The sequence below is a fragment of the Panthera uncia genome (assembly GCF_023721935.1).
Source record: "Panthera uncia isolate 11264 chromosome D3 unlocalized genomic scaffold, Puncia_PCG_1.0 HiC_scaffold_8, whole genome shotgun sequence".
Lineage (NCBI taxonomy): Eukaryota > Metazoa > Chordata > Mammalia > Carnivora > Felidae > Panthera > Panthera uncia.
The window spans coordinates 26,699,269-26,711,962 of NW_026057586.1; the positions used below are offsets into that span (position 1 = coordinate 26,699,269).

Sequence of the window (12,694 nt, forward strand, 5' to 3'; positions counted from 1 at the left end):
TAAAACAGGTTTTAACTTAGTGTTGCCTGTTAGAATTAGTGCTCTGTCGTTTACGTGCATTAATTTGAAAGTTGTTTTTAATCGCTTGGATTCAGAAGTTTTTATTTCGGAGTTGGCTGTTGGTGATATTTAAGCTCAACACTATAGGGTCCACGTATTTAGTATAAAATAACACATTTAGAGAACAATCCGTGCCAGACCTTACCCTTCATTTAGCTAAACCATAAATCATCATAAGGCTGCTTGTGCTAAACTGTTACTCTATTTGGCTGCAAATTTTGAAGGAAATAAAAATTTTGTAAATACTCTATGAAATATGTAAAACGTGTGTAGCTTTTCAAGAGGTAGCAATGATTTGAACAAAACTATGAGGTAGTTTGTTGTTTGCATTGTTAAATTTAGAGGAAATTCCATAGATTCAATGAGAAAACCCAAATTACCCAAACTGAAATAATTTCTTTTTAGGAATTTTAATTTCCTACGTTGCACTTAATAGCTGGTATTCATATTTTTTGTAAAATTTTCAAGTTAACATTTGACAAAGTGTGCATACCCACGAGAAATCTAAAGGTATTAGAACATACTGATTTCTTCACAGAGTTGTGTTCTCTTCATGTATATTAATAGTCTCCGTAGATCTGTTAAAAACTGAATTTCTCCATCTTCCTCCGATTTGGATGGCTGGGCTGGTTCCATTTGAAAATACGTTCCTCCTATTCTTGAGAGTGGTTTGGTTCCCTCATGCTTAGTAAGTTCAGTAAACCCTGAAAAGCCATCAGAACCCCAAGGATGGTAGCCAGAACGGATAAAAACCACAGAATCCACTCTCGTTTGATATTCAGACAGAAATACAAATGCCAAAGGAAATAGGTGAAAGTATAGTCAGGATCAGTGTTCACATAAAAATTCCACAGTGCCCGGAGCTCAGGGTAGTACAGTCAATAGTTATGTTGGTAATAATATCTAGCCATACTACTGATGTATTACTAGTCCCTTCCTCACAATAATTAATTTGATACAGATTCCCAGAGAAACTTGCTCTACATTGATTTTCCATATTACAATTTTATTCTCACGTTATTCAGAGGAGTCTGTAGGTAGTATGTTATATTTATTATATTATTATTATTCTGTATTGAATGGGAGATAGGTAGGACATGGGAGGGATGCAAAATATCATTGAAATGAACAAATGTTCCAGTGAAGAATTTTATTTTGTGAAAGTTATCTTGGAATCTTGGGTCACAAGAACTTCATCCTTGTGGTTGCTTTGCTGAGCATGTGGAGATGAGGTTTTAAACCCTAAAGATGTTAAGGCGTTACATCTCCGTGGGTTGTTTTGGGACTTGGTGGATCTTCAGCTATCCTGTCTTGCAGGGAAGATTATTAGCTCATGGTCTTTGTGTTGAAATGCACATTCGAGAAAATCCTAGAGTGGGCATCCAGTTGTCCTATGTTTGTTTTGGTATTAACGTACTTAGTTATGGTCAGACTCCAAGAATCCCTTCGTTTAGCAAAGTGTCAAAAATCCGGAAGAGCCAATGAGATGATGAAGGCCTGTGATTAACCGCTTTGGAGTGACAGCAGTAGAAAGCTTTACCCAGTACACCCTGACTGGTACTGGAGATATTTCTTCCCGTGGAACAACTGTTAACTTCCACATCTACGCCTCTAACCACTGTTGATTTTCATTGCTTATTTACTCGATTACGCCACAAATATTTTCAAATGCCTACTGTGTGCTAGATACTTTGCTAGGCTCTGGGGATTCGGAGATGGAATCCATACCAGTCTGTGCCCTCAAGTTGCTTCCAATCAAGAGGAAGGGATAGGTAAACTGTAAAGCATATGAATACTGTAACAGCGGTCTGCACCACATACCGTCGGATAAGGTGTATGGAGCCAGGTGTTCCGTTAGCCAGTATTTAATTCAATCATTATCATTGGAAAGTACCGGTATTTTATTTCAGCACGTACGCAGTAGAACATAGAAGAATAAAATGTCTCTTCAAACTACCGAATAAGTCAGGATGCGATTTTTGATTTCGATGTGAATTTTTCACTCCTGTGGCAATTACGAATGTAGTTTATCAAGAGATTTCTATGTCCTTTCTCAAAACAAGTAAGGAGATAGCCATATCTTTAAAATCTGGATACTTGCTTCAACTGTTCCCGGATGCAAATTCAGTTTAGCAACCTACTTAGTTCCAGTTTATTTTTTTAGGTTATCACTTTAATTAAATGCAGCTTTCCTTCAACCTTTCAGCCTTATTAGTAACTGTTTCTTTTTAGGAATTTTAAAGATGGTATCTTTAAGTGATTTTTTAAAGAACCTCCCTGCTAATGATCTTTAAGCTTACACACAGCAGATTCTATGTAATTCGAAGGACCAAACATGAAGTTTTTAAGCAGCCAAAATTCCTCGGAAGCCTTTTATCCATAGGTATCTTTTAAATTAGACCCATGGCTTAAAGCCCAGCAATATAGTTTAGGGGGTTGGTAGTTTGGTCAAAATATCACCTACTGAAAAATATAAATGACAGCATTTTGCTTGCAATCCCAGAGTGAGGTTTTGCATATCCGTTTTGAATAACTTTAGTGAAGTTAAGTGATTTGAAATTGAATGCAGTGGGGCAAGCTGGTGAGACAGCTCAAAGCTATGGCAGGTCAAGGAAATCACGCAAGTAGAGTCATCCCTGATTTCAATACATTTCATTGTGGAAACGCCGGCACCATTGGAGTCTGAGCGTGGCTGCATCTTGTTATATGTATAGGAGTTTTAAAATCAATTTGATTTTCACTGGTATGATTCTCTAGTGTACTTAATATGCTATGGACAGATTTCTGAGAATAGTAAGAAGCAGTTACACTTCTCATGAATATATAGCGAATGAGGCACTCTGATTTATTATTCCATTCAATCTTAGAACATGCTTATGATTTAAAAAAAAAAAAAAGGAAAAGAAGAAGAGGAAGTATTCTAAAATCCACAACCAGTAGATCTGAGTTTTAATTCTCTCACTAGGTGACTTTAGGTGAACACTTTAACTGCTTTGTGCCTCGGTTTATCCACCTGTAAAATTTGACAAAACCTCCCACCTCTAAATTACTGCTGCAATTTTTACAAACAATGAATTTGGGGATCTTTCAATGTATGTATTCAAAATTAAATTATTCCCATATTTCAGCTGTCCGTTTCTTTTTATTTCTAAAAAATGTCCCTTCTTATGAATGATTTTTTAAAATTTCTATGAAATTTAAGAGATAAAGGAAGACAGTGAAAAATTCTCCAGAAAACAAATAGCATTAATTGAAAGCACAAGTTCTAAAACTCCAGAGAATTCTAAATGAACTCAAGATATACTCATTCGAGAAGCAATGCGTATGCAAACTCACAATACGTTTTGATCATGCAGTATAAAGTTTGCTGTAACTCTTAGTTTGCTGTAATTTCCCCTGTATTAATCTTGCCTTTACTCCTTCTTTTTTTTTTCTTTCACTAATGGAGTTAATATTTAGTTAGTTCATTCTGTAGCACACCCTCTCCAGTGGTATTGATTTTGTTCTCTCTTCTGTTCTCTGACCTCACTGAAGTGCCACACGTCACAGGGGAAGAATTAAATGTAGAATTTAACACCAAGAAATTAGCAGAAGTCCGTGTACTACTGACAGAGGAGAAAATTATTTAACCTTGTTTTCTGTGTAATTGAGTTTTTAATACCCTAATGCAAAGTGTTCTTAAAAACTTCTCTAAACCATATGTTGTGCTACCTTTTGGTAATTATTAAAGGTACTACTTATGTTCGCTTATGTCGACTGTCTTTGACCCCATCCGAATTGTACCTCTAAGACAAGTTGTTAGAGAAAGAGAAAATAAAAAATCCCTGGAAATCTAAATCAAAACCAGGTTATAAAACTAAGGTTAATTATTACAATTCAGAGTTAAACATGTATAAATGGAGTCTGTTCAACAGAAGTCTAGGCCCTGGGCTGAGGCTGTCGGGAGGCAGAGAGCAGACCGTCAGGCCGGCCCCGTGGGTGTGAGAATACAGTGCAACTGTAATCTGCAGTCACTACTTCTCTTCCAAGGTCTGCTCCTTGAGACCCCCACCCGACAACTATAGAAGCATCTGGGCATTTGACTGAAATCTTCACTCTTTATCCAGACGTTAAAAGGCACGCGTGTCTTATGTTGAGGCACAGCCACAAACCAAAATAGTTTCGACCACATTCATCCTTGAGTGTGCAATTAAATAACATTCTTTCTTTCCATAATGGAAGCATTTTCTCCAAATGTTTTTCATCAAGTGTTGTCAACAGTCCCAAAGGAACAGAGAGGCCCTTTTAGCGATAAGCAACTTGCCAGCCCCTGGGGCTGCTTCGTGGGGCAGAGCCTCCGAATGCTGGTTGCAGGCTGCAGGGAGTATAACACTGAGGGGAGAATGAAAAGAGAGAGAATATATTTCCGTAGAAGACATGTGAATGTCAGCGTTTTCACTCTTCATCCAAAGGTCAGGCATTTCATTTTGTACCTGTATGTACACACATTTGTACATATTTGTACAAAATATTTGAATGATCTTGTTTTTTGGATTCAAGTTTAGCTTGAGAAGAGTAATTACCTATTTAATCAGCTTTTTGTCCTATCATCCCGTGGCCACCAACAGAACAGGTCATCTGACCTACTCATTTGACTCCTAAAATTAAATGAGCTCTAAAAATGTAAGGTATTTTGGCTCTTGGAGATCATGGAAGACTTTTACATTAATATTTTCATGTCCCGGTTAAAACTCACTGCTATGGTTTTAGCTCCGCAAGAAATTTTCAAAATGTCAGATAGGAACAAAAATTGAAATATCGCAAACTTCCCCAGTAAACTGAAAATATAGAGTACGTCTTCAGATGTCCAAATGGATCAACATGTGCTTTTTCATTCATAGGAATGAGTTAGTGCTTAAAATGATGATGATTGAGGATTTAAAGTGACATTACTTTGTATTTCTTTCACAAACCAGATTGAATTAAATTAAAAGCAAACGGTGTTTGCGGGATGTATTTCACCCTCCTGAAGGTAGAGGTGGTGGGGTTACCTGTTGGGTAGGGTCTCTCTCCCCTCAGAAAGCAGATTTTCTAGCTGGGGAAGACCAGACTTGCAGAGTTGAAACCCCAGGACGTCAGGTGGCAGAGTGAAGACAGTAGGGACTTGGAACTTCAGCCCTTGGATCAGCAGCGTTTGCAGAGGTCGGGAAAGGTGTTACGGAAGAGTAGGGACTTGGTGGCATTATCATTGTGGGTGGATGGGCAGGGGCACCTGAAGCAAGAGCGAAAACATAAGGCAAAGCCAGCCAACATGAGGAATAAGGGCCCAATTAGAGTAAAAGGTTTGTGCTTACTGACAGAGAAAGCTTGGCTCAGCTGAGTGGGAGAACCTGGAGGTGACGGGGGAGGAACTTAGAGTGGATTGTGCAATGTAGACATCTGGAGCCATGGCGCGGTTCTTGAGCAGAGGTGTGCCATGATATTTAAGAGAAAGTAATTACCCTTGTGCCGTGAAAGGAGGTGCTATGAATGGAACTTTCACCTGGAATGTGGGTCCACCTGGTGCTGGAGGACCCTGGAGAGACCACGGGAGCAGGAACCAAATAGCCCCAGGCTCTCTGGGCTTCACTGCCCTCAGGGATGTAGTTTCCCTGATGTGGCTCTATGCTGCCCCTCCCCTCCAGGGCAGGCAGGATTCATGGGCAGCGAGGCAGGTCACAGCAAACTGGCTCCTTGAACATGTACTTGTGGAATCCTGGTGTAGACATGTCCCTGAGCAGCAGCTTCTGGTCACATCAGTTCACTGGATGCATTTTATATCCCGATTATCCATTACTCTCCAACTTTAAGCCACCTGACTGTTTTCTTTTACAGTCTGATTTAAGATATATTTTAGGCCTGGCCTCCAAGAAAGATGTTCCTTCCATATTATAATTTTCCTTCCTATAACTCCAAAGGAAAATTAAGGTCTCCCTCTGCCTTTTTGTAACTTTTTTTTTTTTTTTAGGGGGAAATACAGTGGGAAGGAAAGTAAACATTTTAATTTTTGGATGTCTCCAAACCTATTCATTAATTTTGGAAAAGTAAAATGCATCTAACCTAATGGAATATTTATAAAAATCGGAAGCTTATTGTCAACTAAATCTCATTTATTTAATCTAGTATTAGACTGCCTTTTTTTTTTTTAAACCAGATGGAAAACATTAGCAGTAATAGTGAACAAACATATCCAGGCTCCCAGAGGTCATTTTTAACCACCATTAACAATCTGGTTTCACAGATTAGTAATATACAAAAGGCAACGGTCCAGTAAAAGATACACAAAAGGCAGCTGAAACGTCTGTGCTCTTTATTTACCTAACATTTAACCATTTAAAAAAACAAAAACAAAAACAAAACCTTTATAAGTGAGACATTTGAATCATCCAAGCTCCAAATTGGCAGGTTTTACCGAGAAGTTGCAGCAACGCATCTATCTGAAATAGACCCCCATGTAAAGTATTGATAAAACCTGCACAAAGCTAATGAAAAGAAAAGCTTATTATTAATATTATCACATTTGTTTGTTGTTGACGTACTTTCTATTTGCTAGCCATTTGTTTAATGGTTTCACTCCTATGTAAACCTCCAAATTATGAAGTTGCAAGACCTGCATTTTTACATATCCCGTTGTAATTTTTCAATTTAATTATCTCACTGAAATGTAATGCAAGACAAACGGGCCACACAATACACTAATGAATCAAAAAGGTCTATAGTGTGATAAGGACATGACTTCTAGAGTTGCCTGTTCAGACACGAACAATCTCCATTAAACCATGCTCCCTAGTAGTTGGGACAGTGGCAGGATGGTGAAATGTCACTCTGCCCTGCAGATGGATACAGAGGGACGGGCGTGCTTGTTTCTTCTCTTGTTCAGACTCAACATTGTATGTGAGTGTGAAACAGCTATGCATTTGACTGATTGAGACTGGAGGAGACAGAGGTAACACTGCATGTAATATGCATTTTGTTTCATTTCAAAATACCATCACTCTTGGTTTCTATATTTATGATTTCTCATCAGCTTTCATGTTACTCTTCTTTTAGATAGTAGTATTTTGCAGGAATTAGATTAAGGTGCATATTTAAAATGCTTCGCAGATATTTTCATTATTCTGTATGAAGAAAGCCAAGGTCTTTAAAAAAAATTTTTTTTAGATTTATTTATTTTGGAGACAGAAACAGAGCACGAGTTGGGGAGGGGCAGAGAGAGAGAGAGGGGGACACACAGAATCGGAAGCAGGCTCCAGGCTCTGAGCCGTCAGCACAGAGCCCGATGCGGGGCTTGAACCCAGCAACCGTGAGATCATGACCTGAGCCAAAGTCGGATGCCCAACCGACTGAGCCACCCAGGCGCCCCTGAAGAAAGCCAAGGTCTTAATGTTGAAAGCCTATGGAGAGAGGTCATGTCCAAGATGAAAGTGGGAATGAGGTTGTGCAGATATGATCTAGACAGTAGAGAAAATACCTGTCGTTAAGGAACTCAGGGATGCCTAAGATATTATTGTCCTTATGATGGGGATCCAGGGCAAGCATCTTTTCATCACTATGCACATGTGCAGGAATATTTGCATATATATGCACACATATACACATCCACTCATTCCTGCAAATACTTACTCCCAATGGTCATCGGGTAGAATGCAGAATCCCCATCCATTTATAATATCATGCTAAGTATTTTCCTGTCTGTCCTTGATACTGTTGGCCACTGCTTTGTGGAGAAATTGTTTCCCTCTTTGTGGGAACTTTTACCTTGACGATGAAATCTCCCAGTATTCCTACAAGTGCCTAGGGCCATTATATTCTATTTCTTGCTGAAGAAGGGAAATGAATAAATAGTGAGGAGAGAATTGAAATGCTGCATTCGGGCCCACGCTATAGTTTAGGATTTATGAGCTCCTGGAGTTCCTTTCAGTGACAACTGAAAACACTTTATTGAATACCTATTATGTATCCAGCATTCTGCTAATCACTGGCCGTGCAGGAAACACAGAGCCCCTACCTCCAAGTAGCACGCTGCCTGGTGAGTGTGGAAAGTGAGTAAGCAAACAGCACCATGGGTGCAGAGGAAGGAGCTAACCCAGAAGGGGGTCAAGGGGTGAGGGGATCCATGAAACCTGAGAGCACCTTTGTCTATACTGTCTGTACATGAAAATGGAAAGCTTAGTTACATTATGTGGATAGTTGCAGATAGCAAGTTGAAATTGGAACAATAGATTCTGGTTAGCTAAGTGATTGGATTTCTTTGGTTTATTTATGTTTTCTAGATTACATAGACTCAATTTATGACTGTAGATAAGGACGTTTTCCTAGCTTGCCATCATTCTAGTTAGCACATAAACAAAATAGGAGAGAATAACACCTAACCTTTATCTACAATCTAGTTTTTATTGGTTGAAGACAAGTAGTTCTGAAACTATCAGCAAGCATGTGAATATTACAAAGCAACATAAGATAACATTTCACACCTCTGTTTTAGGTTGATTTAAAAAAAATACCTATCAGTTATTAGGAAATTATTCCAGTCTTATAAATTCACTCCCAAAGGCAACAAAAGTCTCCTCCTGTTTCTTTCTAACTATCCCAAATTTTGGTGACCCAAGAAGGTAGGAGGTTTCTGCTTCCTCAGCCTTGGGGGCCTTCTGGTTGACCCTAGGCTCCTTCACTTCTGGAAGGAGAGGAACTGATCTGAATTCTTCTGGATGTGTTAACTGTTCAACCTCCTCTTTTGCCCATTTAACAAGTACCTTTGTTGTAGAAGATGGATAGTGGTGGGGCCTGGGAGGGGGCTAACTTCCGGAATCTGCTTTCACGGGGCTGCCATTTCAGGCTAGGTTGACTGCGCCCTCGCTTCCTGTAGCTGCCGCTGTGCCTCAGGGGAAGTGTACGTGAGTAAATGAGGACAACATTTGGTTCTGAGGACTTCCACCTTCCAGTCATACCAACTACGCTTCTTCGTAGATGTGAAAAGAAAATGAAAAGAAAAACTTTCAGAAAATAGCCTACACAAAACCAATATTTGTTCTCCTCTTTTTAAAGGTGAACACACACAAGAAACAAATTCACCTCATTCACTCAAAAAGGATGTCGAAAATATGGGGAAAGGTAAAGAAAAGTTTTAATTCTGTAGAACTTCTCTTAGCTTCAAAAGACCATGGAGATAATAGGAGGATATTTTTGTTCTACACCATATTTTAAGCTTGACAAGCAACATATGAATAATATATGGACCATTGGGTGGATATAATTGAGATTAATGCATACATATCAATCAATACATGACACTGTAATATAATACTTTAAAATAATATATTACATTGATTTATATTCATGGATTTCTGCACAAAATCTATCCTATGTCTATGCAACACTTTTTAAACTGGTAAAATATTTTGTCTTCTAATAATAAATTGCCATGTGTAACAGTTCTCTGGAGAGTTATTTGTAAAGATTAGTAAAATGACTCTTCTGTTTTTCTTTATTAGAAGAACTTCAGAAGGTTTTATTTGAACAAATAGATTTACGGAGACGACTAGAACAAGAATTCCAAGTGTTAAAAGGAAATACGTCTTTCCCAGTATTCAGTAAGAAATCGCTTTTATTTTATTACATTATGATAGTTGATGATGTTTCTATTATTATGCTTAAAAATAGGCTTCTGAGTCTGACATGCTTATATAAAGTGCCACAGGCTCTTCCTGTGGCCTCTGTCCAAATATTTGGAAATTGTAGCCTGTTATTTATGCTTTGAATCAGCTCGCAGATAAAATTTCTTACGAGAATCCTTTGGTGTTTATTGTATCGATAAGTGTGTATCTGTATGTGTTATGTATATTTTAAAATATATATGCAAATATATCATTAAATACGTAGACGTATTTAAATACTTTGATATTTTAGGTTATATGTCTTAGAACAAAAGATACCAGGTATTTTTATTCTCCAAGGTAGGAAAAACAAAAGAATTTTTATTTTCAGAGCTGGAGTGCTTTCTGGTGCTTGAAATATATATAAATATGAAGATTTACGATTTAACAATTCAACGTACACATATTTATTTTATTGATTCAGATTAGTATAATTTTAGTAGTTTTGGGTTCTCCATCCACATTTAATGTTAAAATTCTATTCCAAATTTGGTGGCAGATAATGTAGCATAAAAACTATCAGTTCTGTTCCCAGAGGCCTAGAATTTCAGAAAGACTTAATGCTAGGTGTCCAGATTTCTAAAACTCACCAGCCTTGGCCTGGGTTACGTTCGGACAAATACATCACAGCGGTGTTGTTTCAAGCATTTTAGAGTTTCATTTAGTCATATTCCTCTCTCCAGAGAAAGAAAAGTGGGAAAGAAAATAGTGTGTTAAGTTTGTATTTTGAATTCTGTAAATTTACGATTAGTTATTTCTGGGACTCTTTTTTAAAATGTCGGCTTGCCCCTTGTTATTAACCTGGTAATCACAAAACTCAACGTTGGCAATTCCTGTGCTAGGGCCACAGACCAGCCTCCGGGAGAAGCTTTTTCGGTCCTTGTGACAATTTTAATAATACGAGCATGAAGGTCTGCATTCCCCAGGGTTTCTCAAATGTAATCGTCAGCACAACTAAAAGACGTGCCTTCTCGGGTAGCAGCTTTGCAGAGTACTGGGTTCCTGCACACGTCAGACTGGGTTGCCCCACACCTCTAGCAGGGATACAAACAAGGAAGATGTGTGATGGAAGAGAGCTCTAACCAGGAGGAGAAATAGGGCGTGTCAAGTTTGTGATCTCTCGGTACCCAGAGGGGAGGAGCTCAGGCGCTTTAGTGTTTTCAATTTCAGGAATGTTTGCTGAGGCCTCAAGTAAGACGGAAGGGACGAGAATGGCGGATAGCTTTTTAAAAATTATTATTTAAATCCATGTTTAGTTAACATAGTGTAATAATGATTTCAGGAGTAGAATTTAGTGATTCATCACTTACATATAACACCCAGTGCTCATCCCATCAAGGGCCCTCCTTTTTTTTTTTTAATATGAAATTTATTGTCCAATTGGTTTCTGTACAACACCCAGTGCTCATCCCAAAAGATGCCCTGTTCAATACCCATCACCCACCCCCCTCCCTCCCACTCCCCATCAACCCTCAGTTATTCTCGGTTTTTAAGAGTCTCTTATGGTTTGTCTCCCTCCCTCTCTAACCATTTTTTTTTTCCTTCCCCTCCCCCATGGTCTTCTGTTAAGTTTCTCAGGATCCACATAAGAGTGAAACCATATGGTATCTGCCTTTCTCTGTGTGACTTATTTCACTTAGCATAAGACTCTCTCTCCAGTTCCACCCACGTTGCTACAAAAGGCCAGATTTCATTCTTTCTCATTGCCACGTAGTATTCCATTGTGTATATAAACCACAATTTCTTTATCCATTCATCAGTTGATGGACATTTAGGCTCTTTCCATAATTTGGCTATTGTTGAAAGTGCCGCTATAAACATTGGGGTACAAGTGCCCCTCTGCATCAGCACTCCTGTATCCCTTGGGTAAATTCCTAGCAGTGCTATTCCTGGGTCATAGGGTAGATCTATTTTTAATTTTTTGAGGAACCTCCATACTGTCTTCCAGAGTGGCTGTACCAGTCTGCATTCCCACCAACAGTGCCACGGGGTTTCAAGGGCCCTCCTTAATGCCCATCCCCCTACCCAACACCCCAACAACAACCTTCAGTTTGTTCTCTGTATTCAGAAGTCTCTTACGGTTTGTCTCCCTCTCTGTATACTAGCAAACTGGCCCATAGCTTTTGACAGTGTGTTGGGATCGTCGTGACATTATAGCTTTGAAAAAAAGAGAAACATTGAAAACATATCTCTGAAATCTTAAATTTAGATCCAGCAGGGTGGGTCAAAGTCTCATTGAACCCCTAAAGTACCCACCTAACTCCCTATAAAGTACCTACCTAACTCCCTAATTAATCTCCTTAATAAAAGTTAATTAATCATTTTAGGGAATTGAGTAATCGATAACAATTGATACATTTTCCTTCTTAACTGATCTCCCATACAATATGCACATGTTTCTGCTAAAAAGAAGTTAGAAAGAGTGCCTAGGTGGCCCAGCTGGTTAAGTGTTTGACTTCGGCTCAGGTGGTGATCTCATGGTTTGTGAGTTTGACCCTGACATCCGGCCTGCTATTGTCAACACAGTGCCTGCTTTGGATCCTCTGTCCCCCCCTCTCTACCCCCTCCCCACTCTCTCTCAAAAATAAATGAACATTAAAAAAAAAAAGGTTAGAATGTTATAGTATAACTGGCCCATTTTGATTCAGATCTGTCATTCATCCTTTTGAATTAAAGTTAATCCTTTGTGATTGCCACACGTATGAAACACTTCAATTAAACAACAACAAAACTTTTTTCCTGTTTTTTGTCTGCAGCGTACTCCACTGACCAAGGAAGTGGCATGCATGTGCCCAAGTGTGAATGATGCGTGGTTTAGACATACCGCAAAGAGGCAGTTAATTTCACACGGATGAAAATAGCAAATGCACATTATGTGCTCGTTAACTAAATGTGAGAGGCCATGAGGCTGGCAGGCAGATCTAGATTTGCTGAGATGGAAAGGGGAAAATGGAACTCTGTGA

At 38.8% G+C, this 12,694-nt stretch overlaps 1 protein-coding gene across 1 annotated transcript in view; it reads left to right on the forward strand.

The window, feature by feature from the left end:
* The window catches only part of SKOR2 (SKI family transcriptional corepressor 2), a 36,002-nt gene that overhangs the window by 6,545 nt on the left and 16,763 nt on the right, over positions 1-12,694 (forward strand). The window contains exons 4-5 of the mRNA XM_049620122.1: positions 9,124-9,189; positions 9,570-9,668. Coding sequence (XP_049476079.1) covers positions 9,124-9,189; positions 9,570-9,668 — 165 coding nt within the window. The remainder of the gene's footprint in view (positions 1-9,123; positions 9,190-9,569; positions 9,669-12,694) is intronic.